Source organism: Aegilops tauschii, chromosome 6, assembly GCF_002575655.3.
Source record: "Aegilops tauschii subsp. strangulata cultivar AL8/78 chromosome 6, Aet v6.0, whole genome shotgun sequence".
Lineage (NCBI taxonomy): Eukaryota > Viridiplantae > Streptophyta > Magnoliopsida > Poales > Poaceae > Aegilops > Aegilops tauschii.
Genome location: NC_053040.3, coordinates 42,337,544 through 42,362,532, shown reverse-complemented (window position 1 = coordinate 42,362,532; position 24,989 = coordinate 42,337,544). Strand labels below are relative to the sequence as shown.

At 46.8% G+C, this 24,989-nt stretch overlaps 2 protein-coding genes and 1 long non-coding RNA gene across 9 annotated transcripts; 1 reads left to right on the top strand and 2 right to left on the bottom strand.

Annotated features, from left to right (window-relative positions):
- Window positions 1–4,107: 4,107 nt before the first annotated feature.
- On the bottom strand, window positions 4,108–5,935 carry LOC109758430 (uncharacterized). Its single transcript, XM_020317288.4, has 4 exons — window positions 5,495–5,935; window positions 5,327–5,389; window positions 5,011–5,088; window positions 4,108–4,724 (listed from the first exon to the last, which is right to left on the bottom strand). Exons 1-4 carry the CDS (start codon window positions 5,837–5,839, stop codon window positions 4,425–4,427), a joined length of 786 nt encoding a protein of 261 aa, XP_020172877.1. The 5' UTR covers window positions 5,840–5,935; the 3' UTR covers window positions 4,108–4,424.
- A 10,051-nt stretch (window positions 5,936–15,986) lies between these two features.
- LOC109758424 (uncharacterized) lies at window positions 15,987–22,822 on the bottom strand. Of its 7 annotated transcripts, none has more exons than XM_073500973.1 (14): window positions 22,372–22,713; window positions 21,180–21,372; window positions 19,438–19,691; window positions 19,234–19,288; window positions 18,744–18,871; window positions 18,513–18,663; window positions 18,154–18,421; window positions 17,988–18,069; window positions 17,824–17,890; window positions 17,650–17,707; window positions 17,485–17,566; window positions 17,023–17,286; window positions 16,743–16,916; window positions 15,987–16,598 (listed from the first exon to the last, which is right to left on the bottom strand). In XM_073500973.1, the coding sequence occupies exons 2-14, from the start codon at window positions 21,322–21,324 to the stop codon at window positions 16,251–16,253; spliced, it is 2,076 nt and encodes a 691-aa protein (XP_073357074.1). In that variant the 5' UTR covers window positions 21,325–21,372; window positions 22,372–22,713; the 3' UTR covers window positions 15,987–16,250. The 7 variants fall into 7 exon arrangements, with proteins under 7 accessions (XP_073357074.1, XP_020172869.1, XP_073357073.1 ...); XM_020317280.4 differs by having other exon boundaries at window positions 15,987–16,601; window positions 22,372–22,673; XM_073500972.1 differs by lacking the exon at window positions 22,372–22,713 and adding an exon at window positions 21,558–21,590 and having other exon boundaries at window positions 15,987–16,601.
- On the top strand, window positions 16,355–19,078 carry LOC141025518 (uncharacterized). Its single transcript, XR_012187098.1, has 2 exons — window positions 16,355–16,628; window positions 16,721–19,078. It is a non-coding gene; the product is annotated as an uncharacterized lncRNA (long non-coding RNA).
- Window positions 22,823–24,989: the final 2,167 nt, after the last annotated feature.

The following is a 24,989-nucleotide window of genomic DNA, read 5'->3' as shown; positions in this document are numbered from 1 at the left end:
CAAACTCGATTTAACTACAGTTGGAGAAACAGACACCCACTAGCCACCTGTGTGCGAAGCACGTCGGTAGAACCAGTCTCATGAACGCGGTCATGCAATGTCGGTCCAGGCCGCTTCATCCAACAATACCACCGAATCAAAGTAAGACGTTGCTGGTAAGCAGTATGACTATTATCGCCCACAACTAATTATGTTCTACTCGTGCATATAACATCTACGCATAGACCTGGCTCGGATGCCACTGTTGGGGAACGTAGTATTTCGAAAAATTTACCTACGATCACGCAAGATCTATCTAGGAGATGCATAGCAATGAGACGGGAGAGTGTGTCCACGTACCCTCGTAGACCGAAAGCGGAAGCGTTTAGTAACGCGGTTGATGTAGTCGAACGTCTTCACGATCCAACCGATCCAAGTACCGAACGTACGGCACCTCCGTGTTCAGCACATGTTCAGCACGATGACGTCCCTCGAGCTCTTGATCCAGTTGAGGACGAGCGAGAGTTCCGTCAGGACGACGGCGTGGCGACGGTGATGATGAAGTTACCGGCGCAGGGCTTCGCCTAAGCACTATGACGATATGACCGAGGTGTGTAACTGTGGAGGGGGGCACCGCACACGGCTAAGAGAAGACTTGGTGTCTTTGGGGTGCCCCCTGCCCACGTATATAAAGGAGGGAGGGAGAGAGTCCGGCCCCCTAGGGGCACGCCAAGAGTATGGAGTCCTACTAGGACTTCCAAGTCCTAGTAGGAAACCCTTTCCTTTTCGGAGCAGGAGAAAAGGAAAGAGGGAGAGAGAGAGAGGGAGTAGGAAAAGGCAAGGGGGGCGCCGCCCCCTTCCCCTAGTCCAATTCGGACCCATGGGGGGGCGCGCTACCTCCCCTTGGCATGCCTCCTCTTTTCCCGTATGGCCCAATAAGGCCCATTACTTCTCCCGGTGAATTCCCGTAACTCCCCGGTACTCCGAAAAATATCCGAATCACTCGGAACCTTTTCGATGTCTGAATATAGCCTTCCAATATATGAATCTTTACCTCTCGGCCATTCGAGACTCCTCGTCATGTCTGTGATCTCATCCGGGACTCCGAATAAACTTCGATCATCAAATCACATAACTCATAATACAAATCGTCATCGAACGTTAAGCATGCGGACCCTACAGGTTCGAGAACTATGTAGACATGACTGAGACACATCTCCGGTCAATAACCAATAGTGGAACCTGGATGCTCATATTGGTTCCTACATATTCTATGAAGATCTTTATCGGTCAAACCGCATAACAACATACGTTGTTCCCTTTGTCATCGGTATGTTACTTGCCCGAGATTCGATCGTCGGTATCCTTATACCTAGTTCAATCTCATTACCGGCAAGTCTCTTTACTCGTTCTGTAATGCATCATCCCGCAACTAACTCATTAGTCACATTGCTTGCAAGGCTTATAGTGATGTGCATTACAGAGAGGGCCCAGAGATACCTCTCCGATACTCAGAGTGACAAATCCTAATTTCAATCTATGCCAACCCAACAAACACCTTCGGAGACACCTGTAGAACATCTTTATAATCACCCAGTTACGTTGTGACATTTGATAGCACACAAGGTGTTCCTCCAGTATTCGAGAGTTGCATAATCTCATAGTCAGATGAACATGTATAAGTCATGAAGAAAGCAATAGCAATAAAACTAAACGATCATTATGCTAAGCTAACGGATGGCTCTTGTCCATCACATCATTCTCTAATGATGTGATCCCGTTCATCAAATGACAACACATGTCTATGGTTAGGAAACTTAACCATCTTTGATTAACGAGCTAGTCAAGTAGAGGCATACTAGGGACACTCTGTTTTGTCTATGTATCCACACATGTATCAAGTTTCCGGTTAATACAATTCTAGCATGAATAATAAACATTTGAATATAAAATAACAACTTTATTATTGCCTCTAGGGCATATTTCCTTCATCCCTCCCGAGGGCGTGTCGGGCTTTCTTGTCTGCCTCCCTCTCCCACGACCCTGGGTGAAAGCCTTGACCTTGCTGGACGAACAACGATGGCTTTGTGGTGTCCCGATCCTCCTTGGAGGCATCGTTCAAGGTAAGGTGGAGTTGTGGTGTTGTGGCATGGCGTTTGGTGGCGGCGGCATTGTATTGCTCTCCGGAATGACGACTATGTTGGTGGCAAGGTGGTTCTCCTGCAATCCTTCAGGGGCTCCTTGTCTTGTTTGGCTCTGGGCAGCCGGCCGGTGGACAGTGTCCATGTGTTGTGGCACGGGTCGGGCATAGGGGTTGGATCTCCCCTCCGGCATTGGCTCGGGTCAGTGGGCATCTAAGCCGATGTTTTTCTCCACGCATCCCGGTTCTTCTCGGACATCCCATTTGTTGTCTACTCGTTGTGGTTGCACAACTATTCTAGTTTATCACGAGCTCTTCGGCTGCTTGTTCCTGGTTTCGCTGTGGTGGTGCCCTGCTCGCTATTGCTTATTGCTCTGCTCTATAGTTCTTGATCGTGAGCGAGCTCTGCCAGTTATCTTTCAGTTCTTTCTTCAGGCTTTTGCCTTTGTAATTAGCGTCGTCATACCCTAGCTGGTTGATGGCTTCATTCATTTGAAGTCGGGCTTTATGCCTTTTCTTAAAAAAATCGTTTGGTGGCACTAGGGGTGTGGCGCAACCTTAAGGGTACTACCAAGTGTGGCTGAAGAACACCCAGCCTACCGGCCCACATGAAAGTATTTGGTGTACATCCAAACAGTTTTCTTTCTATACATAAGAAGTTTGTCTTTTTTGCCATGGATACGTATTCTGGTATTTTTCACGAAATTTCACATCAAAGTGGAATGGGCACCCAGGTCTTCAGACGCCCAAACCCCAGAATATGTATGAAATTTCCCAATAGTTTTTTGAACTTAATATTCATATAGGGGTGCGAAGCACCCTATCCTCTTCCTATTGGGGGGAGGGACACAGGAGCACCTAGTTGCTCCACCCCCCTATACGGAAATTAAATTAAAAAATACCAAGAAAATTCGAAAAAAAATAAAATCTTGGATCTCAAACTTGGGTGACCAGGGAATAGAAGTTTCATAGAAAAATACGAGGAAATGTATCCACGACGAACAAAATACAGTCTGAACTAAAATTCATCCAAGAAGTTTATTTTCTATACATAAGAATTTTGACTTTTTCTGCCACGGATACGTTTTCGGTATTTTTTTTTCACGAAATTAGACATGAAAGTATATTGGGCACACAGGTTTCATGTCCCAAAACCCTAGCTTTTTTTTTGAAATTTTGCAATGTCTTTTTGAACTTAATGTTCATATAGGGGTGTGGAGCACCCACCTCTTGCGTGTACAGGGGCTTATGGTGTGCGCGGCACCCAACTCCCATAAATACTTTTAAAATGTTCAAAGAATTGTTGAACAAACATGACATTGATAATACAAGTACGTATCATGTCACAATACTCTAAATCCCAATTGTAACACAGGTCAAGAAAAAAGAGACAAAATCAACACTAAACAGTACGTAATGTAAGCGGCGCTTCATATTGGGATATTGTTAACAAGTTTATCACTTTTGTTTCTCTGGCTAGTTTTCAAATTTTGTTTTGAAATTTTATGATATGTTCAGTTCTTGTGTATCTCCCCGCAAAAAAAGAAAAGGTTATTGTGTATCCCTGTCATATTTTTGATATATTTCTTTGCAACTTTTAATAAAACTATCTACAGGTCTTAGTGCATCACAAGCCCCGCGTAATGAGTCCGACGTGTGGTCACGGTAAAAAATTGCCGCTGTGCACACGACACCCTGCACACGATTTTGGGCGACAAGCCAATCGAGCCGTCAATGCATGGCAACAAAACGGCCCGGACCACACGATGGGCCATCCACCACCCTTTGATCAAACGTGGAGAGCAAATCTAACGGTGCAATGTTAGTGTCTGGAAATCAGTCGGGAAACATTGGTATGTGAAGCAATTTCGTACGCTGATTCTGCTAACCAAAGCTGATGGAGTGCTAAACATTCCATCAGTAAAAAAACCATATTCCAATAAGATTTAAAAAAGTAAAAAAGGAATGAACACACTAACCCACTCATATACGCCATAATGAATACATAATGGTATTCATGAATGTAATACACTAGTATTGTTTATTGTAATTTAAAATTAATGTTGGCTAATTGCCAACAGATGATACAACTTAGCTGGAGTTCTACCACTATACTAGTATACTACCACCAGCACTACCTCGCGCAGCTCGTCCATGGAAAATCCACCTCGCAAAATTCCAATCCGACCAAAATGGCGTCGCACTCTTGATCCAGCACGGGGGCACCGCTACCAGCACGCCTCAAACTGAAAAAAAAATCTCGACATTGCGCTGGCCGTTGTTGTGGCCCCGCCGCGCTCTATCCTTATCCTTGCCGCCGCGTCCTGCCCGCCGCGGCCTTGGCCCGCCGGATCTCCTGCCGCCGCCGCCGCGCCGCCTTGTGCTGCATCTGCATCAGCTGCTGCTGCTGGTTCTGCTGGTGGTGCCCTCGGTGGACCCACTGCGCCGCCGCCAGAGCGGCAGTCTGCGGCGGCCTGCCGTCCTCGGCGTCGGCCTCCGCCGGCTCGTTGAGGTCCAGCGCCGGCCGGTCGGCGGCGCGCGCCTGCGGCAGCTTCCATCTATGCCCCTCCTCCTCCTCCTCCTCCGGCCGGTGCCGCTTCTTGTGCTGCAGAAGAGAGACACGTGGCGCCCGCGTTAGCCTCATTTGCCAAGTTCGTGCAATGCGGTTAGCGAGCGACACGAGGCCCCCAATCCGTCCAATCCAGGAAAGGAAGCGCGGAAAACAGGAAGTAAATAAAAGCAGGAGCTTCGCGTGGTCAATGGCGGATTGAATCGGGGAGTCCACCGCAAGGAAAACAGGAAATCACTGTGCTGTAACAACGAACTGGATCGATCGACTGATTCGAGCAGAGATTGGGAGGAGGAAACAGGGGGGGAAGTGAACTCATCACCTTGCTCTGGTGAATCTGCTTGAGGCTGTCGTTGGTGCTCCGCGAGGTGTGCAGCCGGGCCCTGAAGTCCTCGATTTGCTGTTGGATTCACCACAGTGAGCGGGGAACAGTGTTAGAGGAACAGTGCTTCCGATTTGCGATCAAGACGGCTAATAAAATCGAGATTATTTCGAAATAAATCGCCGGAGCTAATCCGTCCAATCCATGGGGGCAGAGGAGGGCGCGTGACGAGATCGGCAATGATTCCCCACGTAATTCGACAAAAAAGAGACAGCTCGAAGGAGGAGGAAAAGAAAAGGCGGAGGCCGTCACGGACCTTTAGGAGATGGGCGTTCTCGTGGGACAAGCTCGCGACCACGCCGCGCTGCTCCTGCGCCCACTGAACAGAGGGAGACGTCAATGAGGAGCAAGAAATCGGAATCGAGGCGGGCCGGATTGGCGGAGGGAGGCGGGCGGGCGCAGATCTCGCGGCCCGGCGGCTCACCTTGTCCTGCGCGGTGGCCTTGGCCGCGTCCTCCACGGCCGCCGCGGCGGCGGCCTCGGCGTGCTCGTCGTCCTCCGGGAAGGCGAGCGGGGTGTCCGGGCTGGCGACGCCCTCGCTCCTCTCGTCATCACCGGCCGCCGCGGGCTTCTCGGCCGGCGGCGCCGCCGGGGCCCTCCGCGGCCGGCGCCGGCCCCAGGAGGGGATCTCCGGCCGCGCCTGCTGCTGCTTCTCCTGCTGGCGGCGGCGGCGGTTGCAGGCCCGCACGATGGACGGCAGGTCGGCGAGAATGGCGGCCACCTCGAGCTCGCGCTCGCTGAACTCCCCCTCCCGCGCCGCGGCCGCCATGGATCTCGGCGGGCGAGCGAGCGAGCGAGGGGCTGGGTCTTGGGTGGGTTCTGCGCGGGCGTGCGATGGCGAGAGCAGGGGAGGAGGCGGAGGATTGGCCCGGTTGTTTTGGTTTAATAGCGAGGAAGCGCAGCGGGGCGGGGAGGGGGCGTCCCGTGCCGCCACGTGGCGCGGCGCGCGCGGGGATGAGGGGCGCCGCGTGGGGCGGATGACAGGTGGGGCCCCGCCCGGCGCGCGGTGCGTATGACGGGTGGGCCCTGGCGTGCGGGATGGGGGGTTTGTGGTGGTTTGGTGGGTTTGTTTCCGCCTCCACGCCGCCAGATTTTTAGGCACTCTTGCCTCTCCGCCTGTCTTTCCTCTTTCTCCTCCTCTTCTTCTTCTACGTGTCTCACGCTCTTCTCTCTTTTTTTCACTCCTGTGCACATTTCAAGGTTTTCTCTCGTTTTTTTTATTTTTCATTCTTGCATGATGGAGCTCCGGCTCTAAAAGAAGAGGGCAGTTTGACTCACAAAATGCATGCTTCATAAAAAATTATTTCTTTTGAGAACTTTTCATAAAAAATGTCGCGTATAATATTTAGTCGACGATTACAAAATATTAATCCGAAGGCGTTTTTTAGTACGAATCTAATGTTAGCAATTTTGTGTAACATAAATAACGGAATATTTGATTAACTAATAGATGGTTGACATATATCCTCTTTTTGCACTCGGGGAGGGGGTAATGTAACCGGAAATTCCCTAGCCTTCCATACTAACCAAGCACCTTGCAAGAAGTATGTAATAATGACTTCCTTTTTTGTCGTTTGGCCTCAAACAAACCAGTTGGGTTGTGCCGGACGTGTACAAGCTCTGCTGCTTCGGTGGTGTCGTGGTTGTCTGCTTGGGTCATCCGAGAAATTATGCATGAATGCATCGTTTAAGGTATATTTTTTGGACGGCACTCCTCATCTGACCGCTAACATGCCCTTTTGACGTCAACGGTGTAGCTATAAGCAATTCGCTGAGCAGAAGGGCCGGCCTAAAAGTTACCTTACAAATTCTACCTTCATAGCCCAGATCTATCACCATCGTGTTTCCTTGATGGGTTGGGTGAGTCATGGCCCATTTTGTCCTCGATCTGACTCCGCCACTGCTTCACGCATAAGAACACATTGAATGGATTTACCGGAGTCATGGCCCAATTGTCTATGGCCACGGCTGCTTTCTGTTGCAGGAGCAACAATGGTGGTTGCTAGGAAGGAATTCCTTTGGAGGATACCGATTCAACAAGAAGTCTGAGTAGTCAAGTGGTGGCCACCACCTCAAGATTGGATCATGGTCAACATAGGTGGTTCTTTCCACGAGACATTATGGAAACAAGGTTGGGAATCGGTTGGGAGAGATCATGAAGGTGGTGCCATTTTTGTTGGATCTAGTGTGCTTACGGGTGCACGCGAGGACCTTTATGTAGAATCAAATCTTTGATCCAATCTATTTGCAATGCATACCAGTTGTTGATCCCTACTTTACCCCACAATTATAGAAATTCATGCTTTGGTCAAAAACATCTCGTATAATATTTAGTTAACGATTACAAAATCATAATTTGAAAGTGTATTTAGTAAAAAAAATCTAATAGTAGCAATTTGTGTGACATAAACAACATATTATTTGATTAATTGATAGTCAGAGCACAAATTTAGATGGTTAACACATATACACCTTTTGGAGTCGAAGGGAGTATGTAGATGGAAAATCCCTAGCTTTCCGTACTAATCAAGTACTTTGTGACAAATATGTACTTGACTTTTTGTTGTTGTTTGGTCACAAACAAACCAGTTCGACATGTTGGCCATGTACAAGCTATACTGCTTCATTGGTGAAAGAGCATGGTGCCCCCATGTGTGGAAGGTAATTGATGACATTTTCTATGGACTAATGGTTGCCTTGAGTTATATTCGAAGGATTTGTCCATAGACATTTTTTAAAGTCCATGTGTTGGTTTCAAGGAGTTTATGAGATGACCAAGGTGTTATTCAAGGAATTATCCAAAGATTGGTCATGTAGAAGACATGATGCAAGGTTGATCAAGACTAAGTCAAAGTGTGAATCAAATTGATCAGCACGCAAAATCGTAGAAGATGCACCAAAAGGGATCAAGTGATCCCATGGTATGGTAAGCATTGTCCATTACGCTTTGTGTACTAACCCATGGTCTATGTAAGAGTTCTATGCGGGGTTAGGTTGTGATGTGCAAGTTCAAGTGGAGCATCATGAAGAGATCATGCCCTTGAAGTTTTCCGTCCATTGTGGTGACAATGGTCTTGTGAAGATGTGCCAAAGAGTGGCTCACCCATAGTGGAGTATGGGGGAGCAATCAACTAGTCTTCATTGAGCCAACGCAGTCAAGAAAGGTGGTCCAACTTATGAAAGTCAAGATTGTCATCATTTAGCTCAAGTGGAATATGTGCAAGGCAAAGGTTTGCCCTTGATAGGTTTTCTATTTTACGGGTATCATGGTGGTAGTTGGGAGACCGGGTTGTAGGATTGATTGCAGTACTATTAAGGGGGGCTTTCGAGTGAGTAGCTTGATCGTTACGTTCATAGAGAGCTCAAGCCATTGCATCATCTTTCTTGGTTCTTGTTTGGTGTTTCTCTATGTGAGATTTGGAGCTTATGTTCATCTTCATGACAAGCTCGAGTTCATCAAAAACGGAGTTCACATGCATCTTCCATGATGTTTTTGATGTTGGGGTTTTTGCCGGTTCTTCGTTCATAGAGGTTTCACATCTCTATATCATTGACATTTTTCTACTGCCTCTTCTTACTATAACAAGCTTGAGTTTGCTCTATTTGGAGCTCATTTGTAGAAGTATGTCAGTTCAGGTTTTATTGTATCCATTTTGCTTGGGCTTCTTTGTAGCACTCCCGCGGTAGTACCGCTCTGGGAAGCAGTAGTACCGCTTATAAGCGGTACTTCCGTTGTCCAGCACCGCGACTACTACCGCTGCTTCTCGGGACTCAACTTTTCGTGTCGGGTTGCGTTGCAGTAGAACGGTAGTGCGAGCGGAAGTACCACCCGCCCACTACCGCTCCAATTTCGCTTATTTTTTAGCCTCTGGACTCGTTTTCCTCTCCGCGATTGTAGGGCGGTAGTACCGCTGGGGGGAGCAGTAGTACTGCGTACTACCGCCGTACTCTTCCCTACCTCCGCTTCTCCCATGTGTACTGCAACCCCAACGATAGTACCGCTCCAGTGGCACTACTGCCTCGGGGTGCTTTGCCTTTGCACTATACTCTGAGATCTTTCGCCCGAGCGGTAGTACCGCTTGTTTGCGTCCAGTGCACATAATGGTTTGACTTGGGGGCCTATAAAAGGGGGTCTTCTTCCTCCATGGACCTCATCGCTTCAGCTCGTGTTCTTTCCCCACTGTTGACCTTCTTAGAGCTTGCTAACTCTCATTCCCTTCGATGATTCTTGCTAGTTCTTGAGGGAAAAGTGAGAGGAGATCTAGATCTACGTTTCCACCGATCACTTTCCCTCTATGTGAGGGGAACCCCTTGGATGTAGATATTGGAGTTCTTGGTGATCTGCTAGTTCTTCCTCTCATATTCCTCCATAGCTTTTGTTACTTTGGTGGGATTTGGGAGTGAGGGACTTGACCACTTCATGTGTTCTTGCCATTGCATTAGTTGCATCAGTTTGAGTTCTTCACGGTGATACGTGGAAGTGAAAAGTTGAGAAGCTTATTACTCTTGGGTGCTTGGTACCCTAGAGCTTGTTCCTCTTGGGTGCTTGTGCGCCCTAGACTGTTAGTGGTGTCTCGGAGCTCAATCATTGTGGTGTAAAACTCCGGGCAAGCGTCGGGGTCTCCAATTAAGTTGTGGAGATTGCCCCGAGCAATATGTACGGGTTCCGGTGACCGCCCCCAAGGGTTGCCAAAGTGTACGGTTTAGTGACTGCCCCCAAGGGTTGCCATTTGTACGGGTTTGGTGACCGCCCACAAGGGTCCCTTTGTGGAATCACGACATCTTGCATTATGCGAGGGCGTGAGGAGATTACGGTGGCCATAGTGGCCTTTTGGGGAGGATTGTGCCTCCACAATGCTCCAAAGGGAGATTAGCATTCGCAAGGGTGTGAACTTCGGGATACATCGTCGTCACTGCATGCCTCGGTTATCTCTTACCCGAGCCCTTTACTTATGCACTTTACTTTGTGATAGCCATAGTATGACATGTTATATATATTGCTATCACTTAGTTTGTGCACATAGGTGAGCCTAGTCGATTTAGGATTTGTTCTTGTCAAATTAAACGCTAGTTTTGTTCCGCATTTGTTCAAGCCTAAACTATAATTATTTTAAAGCGCCTATTCACCCCCCCCTCTAGGCGATATCCACGATCTTTCAGTTGGTATCGTGGCTCCTTTGTCTTGGGTTATCCGAGAAGTTATGCATGAATGCATAATTTAAGACGTGTTTACCGCTAATCCATGCCTAACATGCCCTTTTCATGTCAGTGATGGAGCTATAAGCAATTCGCTGAGCGGGCCGGGCTAAAAGACACCTCACAAATTCTACAATTTAGGGCACAAATTTACCACCATCTTCAATATTTTCGTGATGGTTTGGGTGGGCCATGGCCCTGTTTGTCCCCAATGTGGCTCTGCCACAGCTTCACGCTTTATAACACACTAGAAGGATTTATCAAAGCATGGCTCCTCCCTTTACCCAACAGTTATAGAAATTTTTGATCACCTCTTTTTTAGTGCTCTTTAGTCTGCCAATTGTCTATGGTTGCAGCTGTTTATGCTGCATGGAGCAATGTTGGTGGTTGTCGTGAAGGAATTCCTTTAGAAGATATCGATTTAACAACAAGTCTGAGCAGTAAAGTTGCGACCACCACCTTAGGATTGGACCATGGTCAACTTGGATTGTGCTTTCTAGAGGACATTATGGACATAATGTTGGGAATCCACTGGAAGAGATCAGAAAGGTGTTGCCATTTTAGCTTGAGGTAGTGTGCTTATGAGTACACGTGAGGGCCCACATGTTGAATCAAAAAATTTGATCCAGTCTATGTGTAATGCATACCAAATGTAAATCGGCCGCCCATTTTGGCTAACGAATATTTCATTGTCCTCCATGCAGTCACCATAAAGAAGGGCACAAAATAGACAAAAAGAAGAAGGGACAATTTGAGGTGCCTAAACCCAAAGACACCTCAAGAATGGGCACAATCACTTGCATCAACTACAACAAAGAGGGTCATAGATGCACCAAATTGTGGAGAACCCTCTGAGGCCTAGACTTATGACTAGGAAAAATATCAGGTTATTTCCACTTCTATTTATTTTTAAAACAAAATATCAATTAACATTCTATTTGATTTGTTTCAGCCAAATAGAAGTGGCCAAGGTGCATCGATGTAAAAGTTGGTGTTTGCTATCCTCCGGTGGTTTCACCGGCTGAGAGTTTCTTTCCGTGTCACACATTGGATGAGTGAGGCTGACTGGGCACAATGAGGATCTTGAGTTGGAATTATCGTGGCTTGTAACAAGCCGCGACAATACGTGTTCTTTTGAACTTTCAGAAGGGCAGGAGTCCGGACATTATTTTTCTTATGGAAACACACTTAGATGAGTACTTGGCAGAATGTTTGTGCCGGCGGACTAAGATGGATCACAAGTATGTAGTGAGGAGTAATGGCCGCAGCGGGGGTTTGCGTTTTCTATGTAAAAAAGAAGTGGTTGTATCTCTAAGAGACAAAATAGAGAATTTCATAGAAGTTTTGTGGGGAGTGGTTCTGATAATTTCTGGAGATTGACAGGGTTCTATGGAAAGCCAAAGTGGAAAGACAAATACTTATCCTGGGATAGATTAAGAACGCTGAAATCAATGGTGGATATGACGTGGATGGTAATTGGGGCATGAATGAAATCATGTATTCTTTTGAGAAGGAAGGGGGTAATGATAGACCAAACCACTTCCTACAAAGTTTCAGAGATGTGGTAGCTGAATGTAATCTATCGGACCAAGGTTTCATTGGGGATAAATTCACATGGCATCGAGATCTTATCAGAGAATGTTTAGATCATGCACTTGTAAATGAGGGATGGAATGAAATGTTTCCACGAGCAGTCCTGGAGCATCTTGACTATTATAAGTCGGATCAAAGGCCGATCATTATGAATCTGCATGAGGAAATTACTCAAGAAGCGGTGGGCCAAGCAGTGCTTCACTTCGAGGCATGTTGGCTCAAGGAGGAGAAATTTCGTGATGTAGTCGAACAAGCCTGGCAGTCTACGGAAGGGAATATGGGACTTGCGGAAAAGCTTGCTTTGGTACATAAACAACTGCATGTATGGGATAAAACATTACTGAAAAAGTCATCAAGGAAAATAAAGAATGTACATAGAGAGTTGGAGCAAGTGCATGGGATACTTTGACACACCAGAATGTTGTAAGGCAGAAAGATTTGGTCGAAGAACTTGAGCGATTGCTTCAGATGGAAGAGATTCACTGGGCCCAAAGGAGCCGGATCAACTGGCTCATGTTTGGTGACAAAAATAGTTAGCATTTCCACAATTTGTAGACAAGAGACATCTACGGAATAATTTTATTTCACACATACGGGAAGTTAATTCAAGGCACTTCCATTGACCCCACAACAACTACAAAGGGTTGTAAGGCTCTTCTCTCAACTCATACCTTACCGAACTACTCACACATGGCGATCAAATAGCATGAAGAACACATTGAAGAACACATCATGCAGATTGATTGATAATATGTCTTACAAATGGATGCCATGTGCGATGCACGATTACAAATATGATCTAGTGGAAGATGAACTATAATGGTGATGGTGGCTATGGAGGTGGAAATAGCGGCGGCTAGGGTTGATGGAGAGGGATGAAGAGGACTCTATTCTGGCTTCGCTCGCAGATGTTCTATTAACATTTCGGTCTCGACCCCTTTATAAAAGTTGTTCAGGTGGATGAGAGGCCTCGGTTTCCATGCCATACAACCACTCATACGAGCGGTCATGGTCGTATGGAACACCATCTTTTCCTCTGTGGCTTCTGGAACACCTCCTCCTGATTTTTTCTATCTTCTCCTTCACTTCTTTCCATGTTCTCACTTGATTTCGTCCATATTTAGCCCATTTCCTGTAGAAACACATCAAAGAGAGGATTTTTGAAATCCTTTCCGTTCATTAGTAATAGAGGCAATATCTCTATTTAAGTGAAATATCTCGGTTTAAACAAAGGGTAAATGAGTGTAAAAATACCACTCATCACCTAGTTCATCAAGATGTGCTAGTGCTTTGACTGTACAGAAGAGGACTAGGAAAAAGACATCAAGGATGTTGGAGTATTTGACAACTAGTGAAAACAAGTGATGTGTTGCTGAATGAACTTTTAACTCATATCAGTTCAACCTTTGAACTGTTAAGTCGTGTCTGTTGAACTCTAAGTGTTGAGGCCGTTGAACTATTAAGTCATGTGTACTGATGTTGGGTGGATGAATGAACTAGTTGATGATGATCTAGATTGTTGATGAATGATGCATTTTTCATGATGATCTAGATTCTTGTGGAATGGTGCATTTTTCATGATGGCATAGCTTGTTGATGAATAAAGCATTTGGCTTGATGATCTTTCTTATTGATGAATGATGCATTTTGCATGATGATCTTGCTTGTTGATGAATGATGTATTTGGCATATGGTTAGGGTAAATCCAAAACCATTTGGCATTTTTCATCGTCGATGACAAAAAATATGGTTAGGGTAAAGCTAAAACCCTTTGGCATTTGTCATCGTAAGATGGTTAGGGTAAAGTCTAAATCCTTCGGCATTTTTTGTCATCGTCAACGACAAATATGGTTAGGGTAAACATAATACCATTTGGCATTTGTCGTGGTCATCAACGGCAAATATGGTTAGGCTAAATCCTAAACCACCATAACATGTCAATATAAAAAAATCTGATAAATTCAACATCAAAAACAAAAAGGAGATATATGCTAATTTCAATAGCACAAATTCTGATAAATTCAACACCAGCATGATTTTTTAGAAACTTAGTACGACAAATGTGACGTTACAGCATAGCAAGTTCAACATCATAAATTCATAACAACAACTTCATACATCACAAGCATACTTTGGCTCCTCCAAAATACATAAAGGCCAATTCTTATTCATAAGTAGGCTTCTAAAAAAATTAGGTTGGGCATATAGAATAAGCTATGGAGGTGGCAGTTTATTTCCACATCCAGCAGTAAGCCCCAAAATAAATAAGTAGGCTTGTAAAAAAATAGGTTGGCCTTCTAGAATAAGCTATGGAGGAGGCAGTTTATTTCCACATCCAGCAATAAGCCCCAAAATAAATAAGTAGGCTTCTGAAAAAATAGGTTGGGCTTCTAGAATAAGCTGGGGAGCAGGCATCTTATTTCCACATCCAGCCATAAGCCCCAAAAGAACTGGCCTTAAATCTCATGGCACATGAATTAAAACAACTTTTTACATTTCACTCATCACAAATTCCCTTGATCCTCTTGATATTGCTCGTGTTCACCTCCCCAGCTTGCAACATGCCAGTAATGACATGCTCAAGCTTCTTTTTCTCCTGCTTGAGCTCATCAATACCTTCAACTGCTGTTTTCTTTCACTTCGTAATCACATCTGCTTCAGCAGTCTGAATGTGCTTCAGCTGCCTGTTTCTTCAGCTCCATGTTTTCCCTCTCAAGCTTTGCCCACTTCTTCCTGTGCTTGAAGATCAATCTTCTCCTCTTCCCTTTCCCTAAGAAAACTTCTCATAATTCTCCTTGTGCACCTTTTCCTAAATAGATGCAAAAACTTCTTTGGCGTCCTTAATAATCTTATTGTATTTTCTCCACTTGCTACTTCTTCTCTTTTGCTAGCGTTGAAATCCGCTTTGCTTGAGCAAAAGTGTCATTGATTGTGCCTTCCTTGGCCTGCTCATACATATCCCAGATCTACTTCACACCGGGCCATTCTAAATCCACCCACTCCACAACACCACAATTGTACCCATTATGAAAATATCACAAGGCAACATTTAACTTGTGGCACTAAAATGAAATAATTCTTTCCGCATTAAATTTTAATAATAAATCTTCAACATTACACACTAAATACAATGAGCAATTCTTTATGCTGAATAGAGTTTGGTCTTTAATCAACCCACTTATTTAAACAACACAAAGCTTGGTCTTTAGTAAACAACTATTTCAAATGACACTGAACTATGTGCATATGAGCATTTGTACTGACCATTTTTCACACACTTATAGAACACATTAAACAAAGCAATTGTACTAACTAACCAACATATCCATGTGCACACTAATAAAAAGATGTATGCGCACACGATTATGAACACTAATGAGCTACGTGCACAGAAGTAATGAAATGGAAACAAAATACTCACACGCGCAATGCAGCCATAGAACCTCTTGCCAATGATCATGCCTTCCAATGCAACGAATCTCTCCGTCGGCAGCTTATAGATGCAAAGCACGTATCCCGTACCCACACCACACCAATCCAAGTCATCCGTTGTGGCTAGACACTAAAATACCACGAACAAGCAACAAAAATCAAAGATTGGAGTCAAATCAAAGCTCAAATCGGAAAATGCCCACTTCTAGGAACCCTAACCCTAGTTCAGAGAAGACCCACGTAGGGCTTGTAGCCATGTTCTTTCGAGAGCGGCGTTAGGGACTCTGAGCTCATCTCGCCGTCATTCTACGGGGCCATGGTTGCAGCGGGTGGTGGCGAGCCTGCTAGGGTCGCGGATAACTGAGGGGACCGAGGAGAAAGATGGTTGCGCGCAACTGTTTGGTTGGGCCAAATAGCTAAAGGGCAATGTCGTCTAACGACCGTTACCCCGTGGGCCTGACGACTTGGTCTCACTCTCAGTTATCCTATGAAAAAACACTTAATCAAGATTTTAGTGGTTCCAGCAAAAAAATAAGAAAAGGCGGTGATCTTTTGCAAATTGTTAGCGATTCAGTGGTTTTTTTAGAAGATGTGTGCTGCGATTTTTTAGGCAAAAAAAAGCATAGATATATTTGCAAACACCCTTCAATTCTATCAAAAAACAAGTATATCGGCCTTAAATTCCACATGGAACATAGAGGAAAACTACAGTATCCCATTTCCACATTATTAAAACTTTAAAACTGGTCGACGAACAGAAAATTATGCTAATCACAGTTAAAATTTGCCCCCTTCCCCTCCCGGCCTCAGCCACTCACAAGTCATAAGTCACATCACACCACTGCTATAATTTTCTCAGAACCATCCTCTGTTGTCAGGTCAAAGTAAACGCAGCGCCGGGGACCGACGATCTCCTTTCTTTCTTTAAGATCTACACATCACTCGCTCACTCGCCACTACTAGATCAGCCTGAGCTGCGGCGGTCGTCTGGCCCCGCCGCCGCCGCCGCCCTGGTACGGCGCGCAGAGGAGCTCCATCTGCGGCGGCGCCATCGCCGGGGGAGCATGGAGCGCCTGCATCGGCCGCAGGGAGCCGGACGACGGCATGTCCCGGAGCCGGCCGCTCTGCCACGCCGCGGCCGCGCCCTCTGCTGCTTGCCTCGGCTGGTACTGGGAGAAATGGTACTGCCACATCTGCTGCTGCTGCTGCGGAGTCGGCGCGAACTGCTGGAGCTTCATGGCGGCCTGGCTCGCCGGCACGCCGGGGTGCGGCGCGTACCCCGGACCGCACATGTACTGCTGCATCTGCTGCTGGGCGACATTGGCAAACAAGATCTAGTGAGACTTTGTTTCTATTATAACAAGCAGTTGTTATTATGATCAGAGCTAAGATGGCTGCATTTGCTGACACTTCTATTTAACAAGTTCAGAAACATTGCGCAAAGAGAGAACCTGCTGGATCGACATCACGGGTGCCACATTCCCTCTGCTACAAGGGAGATGCGAATACGACTGATACGGCGCCGGACCGTGGTGAGTGGCGATCATCTGGGGATGCATATACTGAACATACTGTGGCCCCGAGAATGCCGCCGAGGTGGGCAAGTTCAGGTAATCAGTGCTGACCTGAAAGAAGCAGCAGGACATGTCAAGCCTGAAGACAGAATCACAGAAGAAACTGGGCTACTGGAGTAGCAGCAGTGCCAATGGAAAGGCGGTTATGATCACAAACCATTGCTTGCCGACCAGGAGCCATGTCGCAAACCCCGATAGAAGGCTGAACTGGGTTCCCCCCGTCGAAATGCATGCCATTCTTATTCAAGGTGGAGACGCTTGGAGAGCTTGAAATGCGGCTGTGTGATCTCTCCTGGGTGATTACTTGATTTTGTGACGCCTTGTCTTTGTCCAAATGGTTTTGGATGAGATGACTCACATAGGCATGGGTAACACTTCTCTTCCATGTCTTTGCAGAGCCACCATTTTCAGGAAGGGAAAGCTGTGAATAAAAAGGATGCACTTGTCAGCTCAAAGGGTTCAAGCTCAACATTTTGTTATGTACAGGAAAATCCTTTCAGGGGTAAGAATATCTATATTACTTGAGCGACCAACTTGGCTATGATTTTAGTGTCCGATAGATAATTGAGTAGCAGGGCCAATTTGTTTTACTAAAATTAGAGTTGATAAAATACTTGACCTTGTCATTATTTGCAATTGCCCAGGCTGTAGTAATTTCTTTGCCAGATATTGTGCATGCACCCAATGTACTTGAAGAGGGCCTGCAAAACAACAGACATTAACGCTCTTCTTAACAACTAAAAAGAGTGTAGGAAACAGTGTCAAGTTTTAGGCAGCAACTTACTTTTTTGAAGACCCAGTAGATGTACAAGGTAGCGGAGCCTGGATGGCAGGCGTAAATTCTGATAGGGATGATGTAACAACAGATTAGCTAAGAAGCAATAGCAGCATCGCCAGCATTTTAGTAGAATCGCGTGTCATAAAGTAGTTGTCATGGCATTCTGAAACTAGGATTTACCTTTGGCACTGCTATTCTCATCTTTTGTTCTATCATGTGCCACAAAACCAGATTTATTGCGGTTCAGCTGTATAAAAAACATATTGTGGGGACTTCATGAAACATTCGGACAAAATGGAAATTACAGCAGTACTTTCAGAGAGCAAAAACGGAAGAAGCAATACCAGCCAGTGAGGAGCCTCCTTCTTTGTCTGGTTAGTTAGACTTAGACTACCATCAAACTGTGCCTTCGGCTTCTTCCAAGCGCTGTAAACAGAAGTAAACATGAGAACACCATCAACATTATGGCAAGGTAAGAGAACTGAGGATATCCATGAAGCAATTCCCCACCTTTTATTGAAGGACTCTTTAGGTGGACTTGGCGAATTCGCGAAAAGTCCCAAAGAAAGGTCCTGTATCTGTCCATCTTTGGGAGGATCAGGATTTATGCTGATGCGAGGAGCACCTACAGCAGGATTTAGTTGTGGAACACTAGCAGTAGCAGTTGGTTCCACTTGTTGATCTGCGCAGCCAGACTGCGTAACCACTTTGTTAGCATCAGTTGGCAACAAAGTTATTCTGTCATCCTCCTTGATAGCTCCAGTAGGAGTAATCACACCTGAATTACAATGCAGCATGTTACTCAAACTGTACAACTTCAGTTATTAGTATGAAATACACAATAGCAGGAAAGAGTGAAGATCAACAACCTTCTGAACAAGAAGTTGAGGCAACATTTGTGTTTGAGATATCTTGCTCCGTCGCCGTGTCGGCTTTTGGCTCAGAAGGTGGGGCTATTTGGGATAGTGCTAGCAAAGTATCAGCAAGTACTTCCTCCTCCTTTGTGAAAGAATTCGATGGCTGCAAGAAACCCATAGTTCACTTGCAAAGTCTTGGATTATGACAAAGTGAAGAGCAGTTTTCAGACAGAAGATACATACCATGGTCTCGTCGGTTCTTGTTTCACGATCCATCTGAAAAATCTGAGCACTGATAGCTGAAAGATGACGCCTCTTCTTGGCATGCCGCGGCGACGAAGGAACAGCCTGACCGACGCGCTTGATTATGGCTGAAAGTAGAAGACCCAGAATTGAGATGTAAAGAAGACCCAGAATTGAAATGTAAACTTGGTGCTCTGCCAATTGTTGCTTAAGAAAACATCTAAACTGTGGATGTCCCAAAAGTAGAAACACTCACATCAATAGTACATTCAGGGACCAGCCAAGTTAGATATGCTATTAAAAATTATCACTATATTACTTTGTAAAACCACTAAGCAATCTTGTTGGTTAGCCATCATCAAATCTGAGAACCATTAGCCAGAGATGGTCCTATGCTATGCAAATCAGTAGGTAAAGATGGAAAGAGAAAGGGACAAAGCTGTCCCTGTTCCCAGCTTTAAGAGACACCAAATGCAGCGATTAGTGGTACCTGATCTCAATTTCCTAGGAACCGGCGGGTCCACGGCATCACAGCCCTCAGCCACCTTTGAATTTGCAAGACGAAAAAACAAATTAAGCCGTGCATAAACAAATACAGAAACCAAATGAGTGAGCCTTTTTCATTGTTTGGGAATAAATAAAATGAATGAGCTTCGCTTCACTTCATTTCAGGGAAGGCAGAACAAGGCATCACCTTTCCGAGGGTCCTCGGCCTCTTCCTGATGATCAGGCTGCTGCTGCTGCTAGGAGTGGCGGATCTGGTCAGTGAGGAGAGGACCGTATCGTCGTCGTCGCGGCCTCCGTCGGAACCTTCTTCGGCCTCGCCGTTGCGATGATTGTTCATGTCGCTGTTGGTTGATCTCCACTTCAGGGGCTTGGGTTTCTTCCCTTTCTTACGCTTGAGTTCGGCGACGTGATCCCCGCCCTCGCTCTCGTTCATGTTGCTGTCTGGAAATAGTGTTGAGAGGGGAACAGGCATTAGAAAGGTAATCTGATGGAATAGCCGTTGTCAAGCATCATGATATAGTGTTGTGAACTGCCGTACTTCTAGTACTTGATTAAATCCATTATTTCCCTTAAAAAATAATTTGATTTTTAGACAGAGAAAACAAAAGAAATCCAATGCATCAGTCACATGGAAATAACAGAAACTTCCTTTGGCATGAAGTTGAGATGATCGAGAAGAGAAGACCAGAGCAGTAAGACTTCTATGCTTTAACAAGAAAAATTAAATAAATAAAAATCGAATGGTCGCCGGTGGGGGAGAGATGCCCTAACTGAATCAACCAAAAAGGCCCCCGAAAAGCCAGGATAACAGCAGCAAAGTTAGATAGGAGGAAAAAGGAGAAACAGAATAATATACAGGAGAAGAAAGCACCCCCAAAAAACAAACTTTTTTTTCTTCCAAACCATGCAGGAGAACTGCATGTCAAATAAAATAAATAAATAAAATAGATATAGCAGAAAAACAAACTCTCAAGGGACTCTAGAAAGCACTAGTAGCCGAAAAAACAGGAATTAATTTCCTCCCATTTACGCCGTATCACGGTCGTCCGTTGATACACATCCGACGACGACGGCCAATTTCTGTTGCAGAAAAGGACGACGGGAAAGCCGAGGGCTAGCGTACGTAGTACGTGTGCACACATCTCCCTACACGTCGGCATGCAGTAGGTGCCAAGCGTTGCGGCCCAAGGCCACAAAGCCACAAGCCAGAGGCAAGCATCACGATATCTCCCGGAAATTTCTTCACGGAGGAGGAGACGAGCTCCACCTAATCGGAAAAGGCAGCACAGGATATGGATCGCTAAGCGCAAAAAGGCACGGAAGTTTTGGTTCCTTGTGGCCGGTGACCGAGGGGAGATAGAGGGGAAAAAGGATAGCTTCTTCCCAAAATTGTGCAAGCTCAGTTCCATCAGAGAACCAGAATGGAGCTCAAGTTGATCAGGAAATCGATTTGGAAGCAGAGCTGAGGAGAATTTTGCTTGCCGTTTGGTGGTACTGGTAGCTGGTGGTGGTCTCCACTCTCCGGCCGGCCAGCCCCCCAAAGTACACGGTGCTAATCTAGTTCTAGGCAATGATTCCGGCCACGAGGCCGGCCGGTTGCTAACACAAGAAAAGAGGCTAATTTCCCAAGAAAAGAACCTTAAAACCAATCACAGAAGCCCACTGGCCACACTGATCTGTTGTAGCAGTAGCAGCGCCCCACCAGCACACCATCCACCTCCTCCAGAGAACACAAGGAAAAAGAGAGAGAGAGATTGCTGTTTATAGGGGGAGAAGATAAGGGGCATTTTGGGGAGGATGAGAGAGAAAGCAGCAGAGTTTGTTCAATGTGACCATCATCTGATCTGATCTGATGGAGTAGGCCATTGGTGGCAGTGAGATGAGATGAGAGAGGAAGCTGGGAGCAGAGCAGAGGACACAACCACGTACCAGCAGCGGCAGGGGGAGGCAATGAAGTCGGCGAGGAGGAGGAGGACGACGAGCCGCTCCTCATCACGTGCCTCCTCGTGACCCCAACCACCGCCGCCAGCCTCTTCTTCTCCCTCCGGCCCTCATCCTCCATATCCACCACCATCCAAAAAGGCTTCTCCTTCCTACAAATCCTCTTTCTCTCTCCCCACACCTACACGGAGACACACACGGCCAATGCGTCCATTAGCATGGAAGAGGAGAGGGAGAGGGGGGGTCTCTTTAATAAGGAGGGGGAGCAAAGTGAGTGAACAACAACTTTGTTTCTTTTTCTTTATGGGAGGGAGATAGATAATAAAGTGGGCATGGGCCGGGCCTAGCAGCGGTTGTACTACTTACTTACTAGTCGCCGTAGTAGTGGTGGTAGCCTGCCTGGACTGAGACAAGGAGACAGGCATCCCAGAGGTCAGCAGCGGTACAATGGAAGCAACATCAGGAAAAGATTGGGCGGATAGATAGACGAAGAGAAAAGGAGTGAGCGAGCGAGCTGCCTGCGTTGCTTGCTCCTGTGAGGACGAACGGGGGAGGGAGGGAGGGATCGGATGCCTGGAAAGGCGGAGGAAAGGAGGAGGAATTCTCACTCACTTTCTTGCCTGAAAACGAAACCCGGCCATGTAGCATTGGATTGGATGGATCTTTTCTTTAGCCCCAGGAATCCCAGAAAGAAAGAGAGAGGAATATGGTGGCGGTGTCTTTGCATTGCGCAGGCAGCGATCGATCCATGGATCGATCCCTTCCCTTTATCCGTCCAGATCCGAATTAATGCGGAAATCTCTCTCTGCTCGCTTAATTCTTCCGAGTAATACTCCGAGTACTAATGTAATCGCCATTAATGAAGGATTGGGAAATCTCTGCTCTGCTCGGTTTTGGAAGCAAGTAGTGGGAGAAATGCGGTGATGGGACGTCGACGGGGACAGCAGCTGCTTGGGCCATGGACGGGTCGATGCTCGATCCATCGCACCAAAGAACGCGGGGTTTATCCTGAGTTAATGCTGTCAAGCTGGAAAACACGGAGGTGATAACGGCGAGAATCGACGGAAAAGGCACGGATTAAGTGGAGGAAAGAAACGGAACACATCGCAGGAAACACGAACCAACTATATTCAACCAAATCAAGAAAGTAATTAACGCTTGTGCTCGTACGCGTACCCACCTCGCATCGCGTCGATCGGCGCCGGCGCGGAGCAGAATCCTCCCCGCGGCGGCGGCAACAACAGCTGCGGAGGACGTGCTGGAGAGGAGGAAGAAGGGCGAGCAGAGGAGGAGGAACAGAGCGAGCGATATCTGTCTGGTACGGAGGGAGGTGGTTGCTTGTCTGGAGGAGGAAGAAGGGAGCGGTAGTAAATGGGATTATGGTCTGGAGGGGGAGGCCGGGGTAGGGGACGGGCGACGTCGGCCCCTTTTCGCCGTGGCGTGGGCGTGAACGGAAAGCTGCCGCCGCGAGCGCCCCCCGCCTGGACTGGCCTGCGCTTGTCCTCTCCCCCTCACTATAAATCCTCTCTCGTTGGCTAGGCTCGTAGCGCTGTCTTCATCCCTCTCTCTCCTCACATGTACTGCGTGTGTGCGGAGACGGACGGACGGACGGATATCTCCGTGCCCTGTCCAGTCCAGTCCAGTCTATCCCCCACTTAAACACCCCTACTGGCTACAGGATGCAGCCTCTTGTGGGCGTTTTTGGTGAAGACTTTCTATTAGTGCTTGCTGCCGCGGCTGCGAGAAAAGATATGATGATATCGGCAATTCAAGTGCTGCCGGCCGAGACTGCCAGAGTTTAGTTTTACTACTGCGTACGGGCGAGCAGCACATATTATGATGATGGTCTTCCTTTCCTTTCCTCTGCGCCCCACCCGCCATTCGTCGACGACGTCAGTCAGTCAGAAACTCAGACACTCAGGACATTGTAGTAACATGTTCATTTTTTTATTGGACCGAAGCACGCTACGTGAAACAAACATGACAAATTCTTGGGAAGCAAATTCCTGTCATACGAGTCAATAAAGGCGAATTTTAGCACGATCCCTCTTACCTCCCTCCCTCCTACCTCCCCTTTTCACACGAGAGGTAAGTGTTCGTAATAGATGTCAGCCATTGGTTTGATTAAGTAATGGTCGGATGAACTCTTATCTTCTTACTTACAATGTGAAAAGAGAGGGTAAGAGGGAGCATGTTAAAAGTACTCGTCAATAAATCGTCAGACCACTCCTACACCATTGATTCGAGTGTTTCGACCCACAGTCGAGAGAACAAGGAAAATCCCCTTCTTACCTTCTTTTAGAAACAAACCCCTTCTTACCCGAGTCAAAGGAAACTCCAAAGCGGATCACCAAATGGACGTCATCAACTGTCCACAGACAGCCCGATGATCCAACCGTGTTCATAAAATCCGGGCTGTGGGCTATGGCTCATGATGGGCCAGGTAGACTGAAAAAAAAGAGAGATGATGGAGTGGGACACATGGACTATGTGGACAATGGACCAAGTAATAGTGGGCCAAGTGGACGCCCATACTTCTCGATCCTTCGGCCAGTCTGGTGCCAGTTTGTGAGATTCCGGCCGTCCAGACCAGTGAGGACAGTTTTGATGGCCATCGTTGGAGGATGGCTGAAATTGTCCGCGCGGTCAAGCTCGGACAATTTGGTGACCCGTGTTCGATTTTTCCTACCTCTCTCCCGAATCAATCCCCAATCCCTTTCCTCTCTCCTGCCTCCAACACCTTCTCCGCCAAGGTCGTCATCCACCGCACCTCCCATGTATTCTCTGTCAGCGCCGTTCGGGTTGGATCCATGGCCCGTCCCACTTCTCTCGATGCGGCTCTCGGACCACCGCGCATGCCGCCGTTCTCCACCACATCGCCGGCGAGCCCAAATCCCCGTCGTTCTCCAATGTACACCTTCTCAAATATTGCCCAAATTATGCTCCTCCATCCCCACCTCGTTGCTGATCTATGCATATGTCTATGCCTTAATATAAGGGGATTATAAATTTCACCTGGATACCAGCGGAAAGCATGCTACTCTGCAATTTGCATCACCAATCTTTTGTGCTTCCAATATGTCTTATTTATAGAGTGGTAGAAATTGTATTTTGCTTCAAGCATTCGTGCTTCCTACGTATATCGCAATTTCAATCTATTGCCATGCTTCGAGGTAGCTTCCTATCTACCCCTGCATCTACCATCATTCATATGGACAGATGGAATTTCAACCTGGTTGCCATGCTTGCTAGGTGTACATATAATTTCTTCAAAGCATTAGCATCCATACTTCCTAGGTGATTCTTTGTACAGATGTTTCTTCCATGCAACTTCAATCTCTTGCCATGTTTCCTAGATGTATGAATGTAAAGCTCATTGCTTCTGTCGGCGTCCTGGGAACGGGGTCCCCAGACTTGCCTTCCTGTGGCCCACGGCGTGGCTCCACCCACGGCCCAGTACGGCCCGTCTTCACCAGCAAACACTCAAGACCCTCGCGAGGCGGACGACGCAAGACCTCCTCAGGGGCGGCCCCACCAAGCTAGCTCACGAGGGGCGGAGAGATCAAGGCAAAGGGAACCTCGTGAGGTTACTATGACGCAAGCCATGACGACCAAGGCCAGGCGGGCGACCACGTTTCCTCTTTGGTGCTAAGGAGGCAAGCGCATGCGAGGAGTACCGAGGCATCATGCAAAGGTTCCCATATCGGTGAAATGAGACCAAGACCAGCAGGACGGCAGGACGGAGGTCATCGTGGAGCCCAAGACGACGTCACCACCAGAGCCTTTGGCAGGCGAAGA

Coding starts and splice junctions, on each gene's coding strand:
- LOC109758430 (XM_020317288.4), bottom strand. CDS start 5,839: ATGGCGGCCGCGGCGCGGGAGGGGGAGTTCAGCGAGCGCGAGCTCGAG. Junction 5,390..5,494: donor AGGCCACCGCGCAGGACAAG/GTGAGCCGCCGG, acceptor CCCTCTGTTCAG/TGGGCGCAGGAGCAGCGCGG. Junction 5,089..5,326: donor AGAACGCCCATCTCCTAAAG/GTCCGTGACGGC, acceptor TGAATCCAACAG/CAAATCGAGGACTTCAGGGC.
- LOC109758424 (XM_020317280.4), bottom strand. CDS start 21,324: ATGGTGGTGGATATGGAGGATGAGGGCCGGAGGGAGAAGAAGAGGCTG. Junction 17,287..17,484: donor CAATTGCAAATAATGACAAG/GTCAAGTATTTT, acceptor TTTTATTCACAG/CTTTCCCTTCCTGAAAATGG. Junction 16,602..16,742: donor CCGTGATGTCGATCCAGCAG/GTTCTCTCTTTG, acceptor AATGTCGCCCAG/CAGCAGATGCAGCAGTACAT.